Source organism: Ciconia boyciana, chromosome 7 (genome assembly GCF_034638445.1).
Source record: "Ciconia boyciana chromosome 7, ASM3463844v1, whole genome shotgun sequence".
Classification (NCBI taxonomy): Eukaryota; Metazoa; Chordata; class Aves; order Ciconiiformes; family Ciconiidae; genus Ciconia; species Ciconia boyciana.
Window position 1 is genome coordinate 79,573 of NC_132940.1, and position 16,685 is coordinate 96,257.

At 38.3% G+C, this 16,685-nt stretch overlaps 1 protein-coding gene and 2 non-coding genes across 5 annotated transcripts; all 3 read right to left on the reverse strand.

Annotated features, from left to right (window-relative positions):
* Positions 1-21: 21 nt before the first annotated feature.
* Positions 22-15,854, reverse strand: RABGGTB (Rab geranylgeranyltransferase subunit beta). Of its 3 annotated transcripts, none has more exons than XM_072866874.1 (10): positions 15,716-15,854; positions 14,988-15,095; positions 13,637-13,834; positions 11,082-11,187; positions 9,546-9,598; positions 9,316-9,426; positions 7,185-7,310; positions 6,236-6,385; positions 3,278-3,436; positions 22-1,855 (listed from the first exon to the last, which is right to left on the reverse strand). In XM_072866874.1, exons 1-9 carry the CDS (start codon positions 15,716-15,718, stop codon positions 3,296-3,298), a joined length of 996 nt encoding a protein of 331 aa, XP_072722975.1. In that variant the 5' UTR covers positions 15,719-15,854; the 3' UTR covers positions 22-1,855; positions 3,278-3,295. The 3 variants fall into 3 exon arrangements, with proteins under 3 accessions (XP_072722975.1, XP_072722973.1, XP_072722972.1); XM_072866872.1 differs by having other exon boundaries at positions 14,984-15,095; positions 15,716-15,770; XM_072866871.1 differs by lacking the exon at positions 22-1,855 and having other exon boundaries at positions 2,411-3,436; positions 15,716-15,770.
* Positions 12,574-12,658, reverse strand: LOC140655043 (small nucleolar RNA SNORD45). Its single transcript, XR_012043619.1, has one exon. It is a non-coding gene; the product is annotated as a small nucleolar RNA SNORD45 (small nucleolar RNA).
* Positions 14,743-14,825, reverse strand: LOC140655042 (small nucleolar RNA SNORD45). The gene has a single exon (XR_012043618.1). It is a non-coding gene; the product is annotated as a small nucleolar RNA SNORD45 (small nucleolar RNA).
* Positions 15,855-16,685: the final 831 nt, after the last annotated feature.

The window sequence follows — 16,685 nt, forward strand, 5'->3', positions numbered from 1 at the left end:
TACAGCTATAAATGACACAACAGTAAATATAGTTGCGGGGCATGCGACAAGTTTCATTATAAATATGCAATTACAGACAATGAAAGGGTGACGCAGGAACGCAAAGAAATGGTCTGCTATGCTCTTTAAAACAGGAGTAAAAACATTATTTGTCCCACATTCATGCTTCAACATTCAGAGACTGTTTTAGCAGGAGCTTCACAGATGTTTTCCCCCTGCTCAAGAGTTAAGATACCAAAAGATCACAATAAAAACCATAAAGCTTGTTTACATCTAGAATTGTCTTAGATATATGTGCTTCTGTGCATGCTTTAGAACACTATAACACTGCTTTGTATATTAGCATGTAATACACGCCATTAAAACCATTTCAATTAATATTTTGACTAGACAACATTTTGTCTCTGGAACTTGATACACCTGCATTAAAAAACCCCTCCAAACAGAAGCCAGCCTTTACTAGGCCATAACTGGTTGCGGACAGGTGTAGTTTGATGGCTGCTCAGCTTCCCAGTAGAAATTCTATCAGGTGCAGCTCCTCAGCTGACCCCTGAAAGGCATTGCCCCCGCCTGCTCCTTCACAACAGGCACGTGCGCCCTCAGCACTGAGCATCAGACAGCTTTAAAAATTTGAGCGTCAGAAACTTCAGTTTCACTGCAGAGCAAAGGATGGAAGACAGCAGGTGCCGACTCCAGTTATTGCCACTGTCCTGAATTTCAAGTCCTACATTGAACTTTCCGTACGCATTCAGACTCCTGAAGCTGGTGTTAGACCTTCTCTTCTCTGACAGCAATCCAAGTGTATGGCAAGAAAAGCAGAAACAAAAGGAATGTCCATCTTCCACCTTCCTTCCTTATGGTCACAAACCATAAGGCTGAATTCACCTAACCAAGCTGTCTCAACAAAACTGAAAGGAAGCATCTTTGGAATAAAGCACGTACCTCTGGACTTGACCACGTTCTTAGAAGGTAACAGAATGGCTGTTGATTTACACACGCACACACAGATTTTCTTTTAATAAACATATCTACAGACACAATTTTATGTACCTGAATTATTCATTATTCTTTTGCAAACTCTCATACAGCATCTTGCAAAGTTTATTGCTGGGAATGTTAGCTACACTACAGCACTTAAGATCAAGTACTAAGATAATGTCAGGATCTTTCCATATAGAGATTTCCATGGGAAAAAAAAGTTATGAAAGTACAGATTTCTGAAAGCCTTTAATAAAGGATCTGTCACGGAAGACTGAGAACGGGAGATTAATTACTGCAAAGTTTCTAACTAAATAAGCTCAGAAAAAAATCTTATCAGTACTTTTAACAAAGTAGAGGTAGACAGTAACAATGTATTCTGCACCAAAATGACATAAGTCTTGACATAAGAGACACTAGGCAACTGATTTTTTTCACAGTACATTGAACGGAAAATGTGATTTTGTGAAAATTGTGATGACTCTCTTTCTACAAATACAATATTTTTTAAAACTGATGTAAAGAATGGAAGCATATTCTTAAGAAGTTTTTCATTTCTGCACACACGCACCCCTTTTTTAACCTATAATCTTATAAGATCTTTACAAATCACAGCAGACTTAGGAAATGAAGTTGACCAGACCTTTTTCAGAGAAAAACTCCAATAATATTAATAGGACGTCAACCTACAGTGAAATGTCCTACACTGTTATGCAGTATTACCCACATATTAATTCCCAGGGTGTCTCAGTCTATACTAGACCAGAAATTCTGAAGAGGATTCTATTTTGTCTACACAACATGGAAAAAATGGCAAATTCCTATGTACCAAACAGTGTTTCCTTAGATGAAAAGAAGCGGCACTTGCAAAGGTAACCTGGAAAGAGAAAAATTTATTTTATAATTTTCTGTTAAATTTTACAGTTAGATAAAACCTGATTAGAGCTCTCATTCCCTCATACTCAACACAAAGCCTACTGTAACTTTTTTCCAAACCTTGAAAAATAAATTAATTCCAGGCTTTGACCAAATAATTCATCAGGCAACTGGACAGCTAAAAAGAGTAGGGTTTTTACCTTATCTTTAGATAAGGCTGTAGAGAAGGCTTAAAAAATTCATTAGAAATATTAGAGCATTCAAATCCACATTCTCTCTTTGGAATTCTCTACAAGTAAAGGTCTACCAAAAAGTTGCTTTGTCCAGTTCTATCTTACTCTCTACTAACACAAATAGGCTGGATAAAACTAACCAGCTGGCTTTTAAAACTGTGTTTGAAACAACTTTAGACGTCCCTTAAGCGTAAGTACAGAGATTATCAAAGGCTTCCTCCCCTTCACGATTACATTTTACTGTGTATTTCAACTGGAATACCATTCACTCTCAGCCAGGGTGTGTGGAAAGTAAATTAAGAGGCAATTTTAGGGCTTCATCCTTCAGAGAACAAGTATTTTCCACAGCTAGTTTTATTTTCAATTACACCATAATCAAGTGTTGGCAATTATTGTCTTAAAAGCTACAAAAGCAGGATTTCAACCCAGCAACAAATTTAGGATCAAGTCTATATTCAGTTACAAGTCACTGTCCTATAGAGACCTTCTCTAGAATGCTTAATGTTAGCAAGCTTCACTGTACATACTCAAGGTATGCTCTATTTCAAACATCAGCAAAATTTTATCTAAGGGACTCATCAATAAATGAAGACATTTATATACTTAATGGAACCATAATTTTTGTTTTTACTGGTATCAGTTACTATCAGAAGAAAAAGCTTGTTTCTCAGTATATAAAAATGATGGCAAACTTGAACAGGAAGAATTAAATACACAAGTGTGTGGCATTAAGTGCATGGCTTAAGTAGGGTTTTGTTGGGTTTGGTGGGTTTTTTTGTATTCTTTTAAAGTGCTTTGTGTGATCCACCATCAAAACATGCTTGTGTAAAGACAGATGCTAGCATGGTTGACACCACAGGAATACAAAAATCAAGCATTCACACTATTGCTTTGACTTGAATATTTAAAAAAAAAATTGCAAAGGCTTGAATATTTAAAAAAAAATTGCAAAGGCCCACATATTTAGATACAGATTAGAAATGTTTCCACATCTCTTACATACAACCAAAGAACATGTTACACTCAGATTATTAGAACCAGCCTGTTCTGATACAGTTTACAAAGTGACAAAGCCCACAGTAAAGCTATTGCTTTACTGTTCGTAATGTAAACACATCTCAAAGAAGAATATGCTAACAGTTTCAGAGATGAGATTACTTAGTAAAACCAAAGCAACTGGGCATATCAACCTTTTGTCTCTACGAGGTTTAGCTCACAAGCTCAGGCTGTACATTTATTCTTCGAAGGACATCTTCTGGCATACAAAAGACAGGATTGACAGCCTTAATTTGTTCTTCTCCTAATAAAGATAGTCCAGCAATTCCAAATAAGGTGTGAAATGGATCCACCTGGGAGAAGAAAGAAAGTTTATGTCCATTTCCAAAAGACAATCAGCTTTTCATTTGTATGGAATAAAGCTTTTGTTTGCTAGCAAGAGAACTGCAAATCTCCATGGCTGGAGAAGACAACGCAACTGAACAAATTTTCATTTGTGCTGACAGGCAAGACAATTTCCACAGCATGCATTTACAATACTATGATTTACTCAGAGATGCTTGTCGATTGTCTGCTGCTAAGATGATTTTCAACTCCGAATCTGGCAGGAAGCACTCACGTGTCTCCATTAGCACACAATGTCATAGGGTAGCAGAAAAAAGATAATAAAAATTTTAAAAGTAAATTTGATCATCTACAAGTACCACTTCCATAAATTCCCCGTTTGCTCTTCAGCAACATTATAATGCTCTTTAACGGACTCTGAATACAGAGCTGGGCTGTAAAATCTTGAGAGGGGAGCAGCAACCTACTGTGCTAGAAAAGTCAAGGAAAAAATACAAGGAAGAAAAAAAACCCAGAAGAGACAGGAGCAGTCATTTGGTATCCAAGTATTCCTTCACTGTATGAACCTTCCCTACAAGCATGTATCACCACATATCTGCAATAAAGTCTCATGACATAAGCATCCTGTCAGTGGAGCTAATTAGCCATTCTGCAAAATCCTATCTAAAAGTACCTGGGCTGTCTAGTGCAGCATACATCCTGTTTGCATTAGTGGAACTTCTGATCTTATCGCAAAGGTTCTATACTGCAGTAAACCAAGCTGAATTACCATGTTATAGCCATATAGAGGATCTCCAACCATTGATGACAGCCTAGAAGGTTCAAACTACACTAGCATAGCAAGTCTTGCTCCCCAGTGGTTTGGCAACCACATTACAGGTGTGGTCAAAGCTCAGACATATGTTTACTTGCTCCTTCCCAGAATGAGTATGTGGCCATTAGAGGAGGGGTAAAATAAATAAGTACGTAGCAAAATAATGATAAACAGTACACTTTACGAATGGCAAGACAGACTTTCCTTGTACAGATGGACAGGTCCAGAAGGGGAGACAGTCCCCAATGGGAAGCGTGCAAATGAAGTTACAGATTCAACCTCTTGATGAACAGTATGTATGTTCAAGGAAACCCAGATTCCCAGAAGATGTATCTACTGCTATGTTATCTGCTCCTTTCTGCAATTTTCTTTAAAGCAGATAGAAAGGGAAAAATCTGCTGAATTACAACTAAGAGCTAATAAGCACAGCTACTAAGTTAAGTTATCAAGAACTAGCAATTGGAACTTAAAAAAAGATGACAGAGCTGTCTTATTGTCAAGTGGTTCAAAACCTGAAATTCAATCACAGTGTCAAATCAAAAGACTAAAAGGAATTAAAAAAAAACAAGCCACAACCAAACCCCCCTCCCCACCCCCCCCAATCACCAAAAAAAAACCCCAAAACCCCAAAACAAACCAACCAAACCAACAAACAACCCCCCCCCCAAAACCCAACAGGGTCTGTGAGGAATGAGTTTCTGCAGGAACGAAACAAAAACTGTAGGCATCAACATTTCTATGGCAGTGCCCACCTTAATCACAGATGACAGGTAAAAATAATATGAAATGACCTCTAACATAATATGCAAAAACTCTCCCGAAGGTGCCTGCATTAGATACAGAGGAAAGGCTCTGCAAAGTTGCTCTTCTAGCAAGACAGAAATAACTCAAGTTTAACCTCGAAGCCAGAAAAGCATTAAGACTTTAAGTGTTAGGCTTTTCTTGGAGAATTCTGAAAAGGGAAAAAGTCTTTCTGTGAGCTCCTTAGAAAAACAAAAACCTTCCCATTTTAAGAACACCAAAATACGTTCCAAATGACAGACCAGAGTAAAGAGATTTCTCCCCCTCCCCCACATGGGAATAATGTATCGGCTTGGAAAGAAATAGAAAGCTACTTCAGTTTTTCATGCATTTGTGGAGAAAGGAGAAGACATGGTCAGCTACAATAAAAACAGCTAAGACTTCCCCCGACCGTTGACAAATAAGTAGCCAAGTGTTCTACAGGAATTGCACTGAGGTCTCGTAATACTTTTAATTTTATCTGTCCAGCACCCTTCAAAGACACAAACTTTATTTGCCATTTTACCTGGACAATCTCAATTATTTCTGCTTGAAACCAGAGAGAACAGACCAGCTAAACCATAATTGCACTCTCAACCAAGCAGAAAATCCATACCATCAGCCTCTTCATAACGGTATCACAAAAGTTTCTTCCTCCCTAATCTAGACAAATGCCAGTGACAGGATTTATTCAGTGTCTGGGCTGGCATAGAATGAAAGTTAGCGTATAAGGATTCTTAATAAAAACTTATGACGCATTTAGATCAGACAAAGCCACCAAGAGAGTTGAAGACTACTTAGCCTGTGCTGGACTCTAGCTTGCATATTATTTTACAAAACAAAACTAACCCCCAGAAAACCCACATATCCCAAAAAACCCTCCACCAAACACAGTATTTTTACAGAGATCTTCCAAGTGGTCTCGTGAGAAACGATTTGTATGGTCCGTGTTACGGGAACCAAACCAGAATTTGTAAGGAATGGCAACTGACTTCAATGGGGGATACTACAGTGCAAGTGCAATATAAAATACGTGGTCTCCCAGTAAGCCTTCAAAAGCAACTCTACCCTATTCTTTCCTTCAAAGTAAACTGCAGGCTCTGCAAAACGCTTACACCTGGATCACGAGTTGAGGTACACTCAAATGAGAAAATTGAAAATTTCAACTGAAAAAGTAAGTTAAGTATATTTTATTTAGTAAAGGATTATTTACCATATCTCCTGGTCTGTCAGCAAATCCTCCAGTCTCCTCATCCTGGCAAGCCAAAATAAAGCAGCGCAGTTTCTCTCTGTCAATCCAATGTAACCTTCCAATCATCTTCAAAGATGCTAGCACCCACCATGAGTAACATACATCAGGTAACTGCCAAACAGAGAAGCAGATTATTATTTGATTTTGTTTTAAACATGACATTGCAAATTTTATTGGTGATTCTGCAAATTACTAGGTATGCTGTCATAATACTTTTGCAGAGAAACAACACATAAAGAGTTTCTTTGGGGTAAAAGAGAAGAAAGTTCCTGGATGCAGTCTCTTTTCAGAGGACTCCCCTTTTTCAGGAAGGGAAAGTCTCTTTTTCAAACCTCTTCCCTTCTTCAAGAGACAAAACCACAAGAACGTGATTTTGAAACAGCCTTCACCTTCTGTGGGAGAGGCTAAAAAAAACATAGCACCTTTTTCAGAAGTACAAAGAACTTCCTATCAACTAGTTTCATTTTTTTGAAAGAAATTCTGTTGGTTGGTTATCTATTTTCCAGTGGAGATTATTCTAGGTTACACAATTTCCTAGGGTGATGTGGAACACTATTACACCCAGGATTTACATCCAGTAAAACAGTAATTTTTGTACAAATCCTACAGAAGAGATCATTCCCAACGTCAGAAAATATTCAAGCCCTGATTTAACAGGATACCGGTTCAGGTGGTCAGCAAGACACACTTCAGTATGTGTACTTTCCTAAACTGAGGACTCAAACTAAGCATAGCTAAGGACTGCATGACAAGTGTTAGTGACAAAATGAAGAATCAAAATGAAGGCCTGACTTCTTTGAAAAGTTTACTAAATATTTCATAGAAGTCATGACATTTTCCAGAAGTACTTCAGCTTTAGAAAAAGTAATCTCTATTGAGGTTTGAACAAACAAAATAAGACACCTAATACCTTCTCTGGTCGTCCGTTGAGACCTCCAGAAGGCAACTGACGTTCACAAAGCCACCAACCCAGCAAGTCAACATTTATTTGATGCAACTGGTCTGTTATAGCCAGAAATCCTGTGCAACAATAGATCTAAAATTACAGACATAAATTTTTTGTGTATTTAAAAACTAAGTATAGTTTAGCAGACTAAATGCAGGAAGATCTCAAAGTAGGAATACACTCATGCAAACACAATACAAAATAAGCACACATTTCAACTTTTAGTTTCAAATGAGTTTTACTTTTCCATTAGAAAAGTATGTTATCGTTAGAGTTGCTTTTGCATAAAAGTACCAGTTACACAATGTAATTATACAACAGTAAGATTTTACTAATATAAGACACTAATGCAAGGTTTGGAAAAAGATCCTAAAAGATGAGGCAGAGCCATACAATTTTATTTCAAAAACACAGTCTCTCAAGCCAGAGCACTCAAACTGACTTCTGCAGGCTGGATACGGCCTTTATGAAAATTTTGCATCCAGCCAATGGTTTGTTCCTGTATGTGCCTCTTACCCTAACGCTTGTGGAGAGCAAACTAAAGACCAAATGAATTCTCTAGCAGAAATAAGTTAAACCTGATCGTTTAACTATTCTGGCAATCCCACATACATCTAGTCACATCAGGCTTACTTTCAATGTGCCATCTAATATATGTGCATTGATTAATCCCTGTTTATTTTTTCCTAGGAAATAACTTTTACAGTGCAAGAGCATACTCCGGTCACATTTCATGCGGTCACTAAGAAAGGAGCCAAGCACAAACTGCAAGAAACCACAATATCAACTGAAGCCTGCTCATAATGGCCTTTTCCTAATAAAACGCACCCCCAAAAAGACAACAAAAAGCCAAAAAAAGCACACATCAACAGGGATGTGCCTATCCAAGTACACAGCAAAATAAATGTGATATTCCCAGAAAACTTTTGAACTACTGTGCAGGCAAAGGAGTTGCCCTTTAAGGAGTATGTGAATATGCACAACAGATCTAACCCTCCCAGGAAACGCCAGCTGCAAACAGAGTGGGTTCAGCTACTTAATCTGAATTCCTTGAACAGGAGAACATGGTCCAGCCATTTAGACTGTATGGGCAATGCTACTGTAGATAAAATTCGTAAGATAAGGAACATGCACCAGGTTAAATTCTTTTTTCCTAATATAAAAAAAGAAGGGGGGGCGGGGGGGAGGAGAAAAAAACCCAACGCTTTTTCCTCAACAAAATACCTCTAGTATTTTCATGTGCTGAGGTTAATCCTGGCTATGGCATTGCTCACCATAATTATGCAAAATAAACAGGTGATTGCAACAGCATTAAAATATTTTATTAAAAATTGATTTCTAGTCATAAATTTGGGGTAAGTACAATTTCATGGAAGGGTCCATGAAAAAAATAAAAATAGGAAAGGTAGTTTTTATGTAAGCTTTCTGCTGGAAGAAGTCATTGAGGTTCTCTTCCTTGAGAGATCCCTTAATTTGTTCCAATTATACTACTGCATTCTCTTCTCAACTAGATTTTACTAAGCATTTTTCAGAATTCACTGTCACTAGTAAAACACTCTTTAGCGCCTACAACAAAACGTTATAAATATTCCCATGCCTGAGGTAGGCCTCTCATCTTAAAACTGACTTTCCTCAAAAAATTAAGCAAGCCTCCCCTTGAGAAGGTTCACGTCTCATTTTTGAGTTCATCAGCTGATAAATATCAAACATATTATACAAATGACCTCTATGTTTCATCACGATTTGTGGCAGACACAGTGATAGATCTTGTCCAATGTCTCCATTAATACCCATTTCAAATTCTCTAAAAATCCTCATGCTAACTATTCCAACATCACTATGTGAAATACAGTCCTAAAAGTTGTTCCCTTGTGATTTTTTTTTTCTGCCCAGACTATAACCTCCAGAGTCTCTACTCATCTTCTCAGATTTATCTACCTATTTGTACATTTATTTTAACTAAGGTACTAGAATCAGGCATTTGGGAAACCAGAAAGGCACATCAATTGACATCACTGATAGATGTAAAGAAACATTTATAGGCAGTATGTGATGCTTGCTAATTTAAAACTTTCCCATACAAAGAAAAACTCACCTGTCCTGCATGTGATTCAGAACCTGGTCTACAACCAAATCCTCCATCAAAGTTCATACAGGATAAAACGAATTCTACTGCCTTCCCCACATCAATAGCATCCAGCTTTCCCTGCAAGTCAGAAAAGGAACTAATGCACTTTATATTCCATCAAGCTCATTAACTACAGAAACTTCAGCAGTACCAAAAAGAAGATTCTGTACTTGTGCAAGTAATGACTTAGGACTTACCAGAAGTGCAAGAGTTGCTGCAGCACAGAAGGAGAACCTTGTATCTATTTCTCCTAGAATGTGGGGGGTAGGGAATGAAATAAGAGTATTTTTATTAACAACAACAAAAATACTTTTAAATCACCACTCAAAATACAGAACAAAATGTTAAAATACTAGGTTTTACATTGAACAACAAAAATCAGCCAAAAACTGGTCCCGTACTGTTTCGTTTTCCAGCCCATGGATTACTTCCTCAGTAATTTAGAAAGCGTACATTACAACGCAACTCATCTGTATGTTTACTGCACATAAAAGCGAACAACTAATTTTGAGCTGGTGTACAGTCAGATATATATCCAAATCAATTCACCTAGCGGTAATTTACAAATAACTATAAAATTTTAGAGTTTATCTGTATGCTCTGCAATTATCTAGTAGAGCACGTGGACTCAAAAATACTCAAGACACAACTCTTCATCTGCCTTAAATCCAGGCAGAAGTAGAAGCCATTTTTGGTTTTAGAGGAAGACTGATGAAAGTTGCAAGTTTTCTTTTGCATACTTATACCTGGAAGCTAAACCAAAAATGCGACACCTACAGCAGAATGACTGCTTGGCAAGTCCATACCGATATAACTCTCCTAGCACAAACTCTGAGCAATTAACACTTGAAGTCAAAATTTAAAATTGAACCCAGCCGCAAACATTCATTTTTTTTGGTCAAACTGGTGCAACACTTTTCTTCTTAAGAAATCCACAAGCTGAAACATATAAAACAAACACGTGCTGCTCTGTACTACATCAGGTATCACACTCCTTCAGTTGCGCTGTAACTGCCTTTCAGAAATAACACAAATCCATTGTGCATTCAGTACGTTTGTTTCAATACTTTAACAAAAAGGATGCAGCAAACTATGAACCATTTTAACACACAGCATAACAGCTACCTTTACAGTAGCGTACATATACTGCCATGAGCTTGATTGCTGAATTTTACCAGAACAATGAGTGATATGCAATAATTTTATTAAAATTTAAGCGTTCCATGAGGAGAAGTATTTTTAGAGTGACTAAATATGCTACAGCTTAAAAATACCATCTTTGTTCATAAAGAATTTATGAGCAGAAACAAAATAAGTATTAACAGAAGTTCATGAGTACAAAACCAGTTTTTCTCATTCCCATATAGTGAAAGATCCTTTCACAGCCAACATGGATAAAGGTCATAACCGACTGCCATTAAATAGCAAGCATAAGACATTCCTTATGGAAAAGTATATCTAGTATCTAAGTACTGTCAAGTTACAAATGCCCAAAGCTTTTCTCCTTTAGCAGCTGGACAATTTATTTTTAATATAAGAATGGAACTGAAGTTTAGAATATTTATGAAAGGAATGAAACACAACTCTGTCCTTCACAAAACCTCCTTTTCATAACTCAGAAAATATAAGTGTTCACATAAAATACATAAGCAAAAAGACCACCCAAGGAAACTTAAGTTCACAGACTTACACATGTCAACCTAGTCACTAAATTTTAAAGATCTAAAAATTACCCCATTTGTCTCCAGCAAATGACCCATCTTCTTTTTGCAAGTTCTGTATATATTCAACAATTTTATTTACGTCAACAACATGAAGACTATCATATAAGATAAGAATCTGGAAAAAAAAAAGATACAGTAACAATCAAAGAGAGGCAAAAAATTTAAAAATTTATTTCTTAAAAAAAAATTCCTAGATTTATAAAAGACTAATTAACTGACTGTGAATACTATTTGGTAAGGTTTATTAAAATAAAATTTCATTCACTGAAGTTCATCTATCCCTGTCTAAAATCTTTAAGAAATTCTGAAATGAAAATATAGGTAATTCAAGCTGCACTCTTTCATGCTTTGTTACTTTCCAACTTCCAGCTCTCCTTTCAAAAGCATAAACAGGTTTATTTGTTTTTATGTTAGCACGATAGAGAACAGAGATTTGATTATGGTTAATTTTGCAATGGGATAATGACATCCTAGACTTACGAATTTGTAGTTTGTGCACTGCTGCTACTTGGATATGTGCAAGCGTAAGTTAAGCAGCTAGTTACTAATACCGCTTACAGTCCAAGCCTGTCAACAATGATTAGTTTCGAATTGTAAGATTTTTGTTTACATTCAATTTTTAAATATAACGAGTAGAACCAAACTGCAATAATTTATGAAAAAGTATGAACAATACGATTAGACACAAACTGTAGAGTCAATATATTCTGGAAGAAAAATAAAGGTCATAGTAAGGAATACAAAGTTTTCTGAGCTAGCACTGATTTGAGCCAGTAAATCCGTATGACACAATGTCATGTGAAAACTGTTTCTGTTTTCACATGAAACAATACTGTTTCTGAGCCCCAGCTGGCTTCATGTTTTTACTCATAACTTGCATAATCTGTAAAGAGAGTAATTAAGAATTTATTATAAATAGCATAACAGAAAGAACAGTGGAAACGAAGCAATATTATAGTGCCAATCCTGAAAAATACCAACAACTATGACTTTGAACACATAGAGTTAGCTGGAATCTTTCAATTGTTGGACAAAATTTAAGTCTTACGGAAATGCAAAAAAGAACATATAACTCCAACAGAAAATATGTAATCATAGCATGCTCTTTAAAAAGCAAATCTGAACACATTACTATTAATCGTGATCAAAGGAAGATGTGACATGACCCTTTAAACATTCTGGATACGTAGACAGGACTAAATGGTGTTTATTCACTAAGAACATGCATGATCATTAAGATGCTGGTTAAGTTTACTCAAAAAATTTTACATCAGCACTTGCTAACACTTTTCAGCTTCGCACATCTAGAGCTGCATTCAGTTAACATGAAAATATCTCCTAGTAACATCATGTATTTAAGAACTAGTATCTCTAATATATAAAGGTAAACAACCTCAAATTGTATCCCTTCTCCTTATACTGGATTAGAATTTGTGAAAGGAGTTTGACTGGACAGTTGGGAAAAGCTCAAACATCATAGCCTAAAGAAACTTTAGTTTCCTGGTTCTCAGAGTAATTCTACAGATAAAGTGGTGATAAGTATCAACTTTAGAGCAGATAATACATGCCAACGCTCATCACTGACCCAAGAAAACAGCATTCTTCTGTCCTACCGAAGGGTTTCAAGTCCAACACCTGAAAACCAACACACTTTCTTCCTAAAACAGGATGCTATCTTATTTATTTCTAACACCATTTAAATATTTCTTCCATAAGATTGGACTAGAGATACATTATGCAAGTAGTCAAGCAATTGTTCAGAAGCATTTGAGCCTTTTCAGTATTTTTTTTTTCACAACAGTTTGCATGAGGAGAACAAAAACAAACAAACAAACAAAAGGCACAAGAGAGTGAGAAATTCAATCTAACACGGAGATAGTTATGGTGAAAAAATAAGATTGAGAATTACTTTTTCTCGGGGAAGAATACATACCAAATAAATAAATAAAATGCTCAACAGACTGGTGTCACTTTTAGGTTATACACAAAAAAAGCACATTTGAGGAACACAACAAGAACTGGCTACTACAATGTTTCTTTTGTACAGTACTAAAGTGTAAACACGCTACACAATTATACATATTACATAAATATATAGTTTATACAAATATTACATAATTATTTATTAATGTTACAGTATATGGCAATCATAATATATAGTAATACATACATTAAAAAATAAAATCCAAAACTTTACTCTTATTCTGGGTATACATCTCTCTCACTTCAATGTACACTAAGAAGAATTTATAAAATCCAAAGTTATCTACAAAAAACTCCAGTAAAACCTGTAGCTATGAAGTATTTCAAGAAGACTGTTACAAAATTTATCAATAATGCAGTCACCATTAAATGATCATTAAAAGCACAATGTTCCCCAATCTGATAATTTTTTAGGAAATGATACAGCTAAATCCACAAGTTTTGTCCACTAGATTTTTTTTTAATAAGGTACTGAAATAGTTTTTGCCATTGGCATCCAACAGTACCTGGTTTATAAATGTGCAATCATGAAAACCATTAAATACAAATGTTTTTTTCTAAAATTACCCTGTTACATTTACCTGGACAGCACTGAGGGTATACAGAAGATGAGGATCATGACCTATGCTGGCACTTATTCCACCACATTCATGCTGACATGATTTGATGAATGACAGAATTTCTTCTTTGTTCATTCGGTGCAGCTGCCCCATGAGATCCATTGCTGTCAGCCCCCAGTAAACACCACTCATCCTCAAATACTCCGACATACAGTATTCCTAAGTAGTGCATTATTTTAGTTCTTAATCAGATAAGCACATCATCAACATATAGCAATGAAAACACATTAGTTAACATTTACAAAGTTTGTAATATGTCAACCATCCTCCATCCCATTAACAACTTACTAGTATCAGCCCCTCCCAAATATTCTGTACATCATGCATGTGTGTATATACACATGCATACATATAGACACATGCAGGTATATATATACACACTACATTCCCGTCCTCCCCTGTATTTTCTAGTTCAGAAGTATCAAGCTCAATGTCAAATTAAACACATACAAGTAGTTAGGCACCAATTCACTTCAGACCACCAGTTATTATCTTGCATCCAAACTACCAAATTAGCACCCCAACTAGTCTCAAAAATAACAAGTCTAACATTTAATGAAACTTACTTCCAAGTGCCAAAACTGCCACAATCTAAAGCTGCACTAGGAAGTGAAATCTCATATTGAATTCTCTTACATCGCTTACATCACCTACACTACCCATAAACGTTATTTTCTACATGCAGTACTTTTTAAGCACAAGAACAACAACCATAAGCAATAGTGCTTAGAGTTCTTTCGTGGACAGTAAAGATAACTGCAAGTTTTCTCTCCTTCAGACATAAGCAGTTATTGACATTTTTCACCTGCTGGAACTGCAATCCTATTGTAGTGGGCTACACCTGATAACCTATGACTACAAAACTGATGATAACCTATGACTACAAAACTGATGATAACCTATGACTACAAAACTGATGCTAGTTAAGGTGTTTATCACACCTAGCAAGCACGAAGCAGTGCTGTGGTGGGATTCAGTGTGTCATCCCATCAAAAGAGCAACGTGTAAACGCAGCTGTACTCCTTGTGCATTCTTGTAGATGAAGGAGCAACAAGTAGTTCATTTCCCAGGTCTCAGAGCAATTATAGAGCTAAACTGATAATCTTCAAATTTATACTCAGATAATACATGCCAAAACTCATCACAGACCTAGGGAAATTTACGGGGACATCTTTCTTTTATACTTTGAGTTGCAGGGCAAGAAACAATTACCTTGTGAGCACGCTTCTAACCCTTAACTCTGAGCAAGTAAATAAGGGTTATTATTACTGTTAATAAAACCACAGCTGTACTAAAATAAATACATACATACATAATCATCTTTCTTTGTTCCATACGAAGCTATATAGTCCGCATGTTTCTCCGAAAGTAATGTGCTTGGGGCATCAGGTTTTATTATAACATCCTTTTGCGGTGTCCCCTGTAAAAAGTACCGACAAAACGTCAGTTGCATCGTCGGTTCAACAAGTTTTAGTACTTAGGTATAACTCAGTCCACACTACCAGCAGGAACCGATTGTCTGGAAACGGGCATCGCTGGGCCTGTTTTGAACACGGGACAGATTTCGTATCTCACATATTCACTTTTCAGCCTGGCTAAGTCCTTCCCAGGGAAAGGCCGAGAACAAAATCTTTCAATAAAGCTGAGAAAAAGCACCCGTTCGCCAGAAACAAACGGAAACACCGGAAGAAGGACGCCGCCGCGCCCCTCACCGCACAGGCCCCGGCCGGACGCAGACCCCGAGGCCCCACAGCCCCGGGCTGCCGCCCGGCCTCACCTCGCCGTCCCGCCATGGCCAGGCCCGGCCCGGGCGGCGGGCGCGCTCCCGGGTCCACTCCGGCACCGGAGTGGCGAGCGCCACCGGCGTCACCACAAGGGCCGCCCCGGCCACTACGGCCGCCCCAGCCACTAGCCCGCACCGGCCTCCCGGCCCGTTGAGCAGAGCTGCGCGGCTGCGAGACCTGCGCGTTGCCGCGAAGGCGCGGGCTCTGTCGGCCCGCCGGACCGGGCCCTTTCCCCGGCGCGGCGACCGATACCCACCATGTTCGCCGCCTGCACCGGAAGGAGCGCTGTGCTGCGGGGCGGAGCAGGAAGTGCCGCCCAGCGGGGCCCCGCTACCGCTGCCCGCCGGCATCTGCCGGCCCGGCCCGAGACCGCGGTGGGTGCGAGGTAGGAGCCCGCCGAGCGGCCCAGACCGGTACCGCCTGTGGGCCCTGCCGTGCCGTGCCGTGCCCACGAGGAGCCGCGGCCCTCCGGGGCGGGGAGGGTCGTTCAGTTCCGCGCCTCTCCCCAGGCTGGGCGCGGCGGGGCGGCGGCCGTCCCCGAGGCCGTGCTGCACGGCGCCCGGGAACCCTGGGTGGGCCCCCCTCGAGCCTTGTGCATATACGAAGACGTTCAGGCTTGCCACAACTAAAGGTTATCTTAAAACAGGTGAGGGAGTAAATTTAAAGTATACTAACTCCAACTGTGCGCTTTCTTGCATCACACGGAACAGGACAACATTTAGAAACAGCTTCAGTTTCTGTTACCGCAGTTGTATGGAAAAGCAAATCCAAGAATTCAGTCACAGAGCAAGTAAGGATAACTGTCCTTTAGTTAAAAAAACCCCCTTTTGCTTCCTAATTAAAACTGTCTAGGATGATCGTGCTATTGATTACCAACACCTGATGCTGGCACATGTCCCCCACAGAACCATACCAGGCAGGAACACCATTGATTTGATACAAGAAATATTATGTATCATGCTGGCTGGCGTAGAACAGTTAAAAAATAAGGTCTATTTTTTACATGTCAAATACTTACCAAGGATGTTGCATTATTGGTCTTCTGCAGGTAAGTTGGTGAGTTATAGTGATTAAACACTTAAAGAACTAATGTCCCAGGTGGCCTACCTGAGAAATAAGCATTGCAAAACTGATACCCAATGACAGTAGTTGTACCATCCAGTACTAAATTCAGATGATGGATGAAAGACCACAGTGAGGCAAGGACATTTTGGTGAGAAATTGCA

What these genes read in the sequence shown, in the direction of transcription:
- RABGGTB (XM_072866874.1), bottom strand. An exon ending in ATTTGCTGGAGACAAATGGG is followed by an intron (nt 9,599 to 11,081) that starts GTAATTTTTAGA and finishes CCCACATTCTAG; the next exon opens with GAGAAATAGATACAAGGTTC. An exon ending in CTGAATCACATGCAGGACAG is followed by an intron (nt 7,311 to 9,315) that starts GTGAGTTTTTCT and finishes CTGTAATTTTAG; the next exon opens with ATCTATTGTTGCACAGGATT.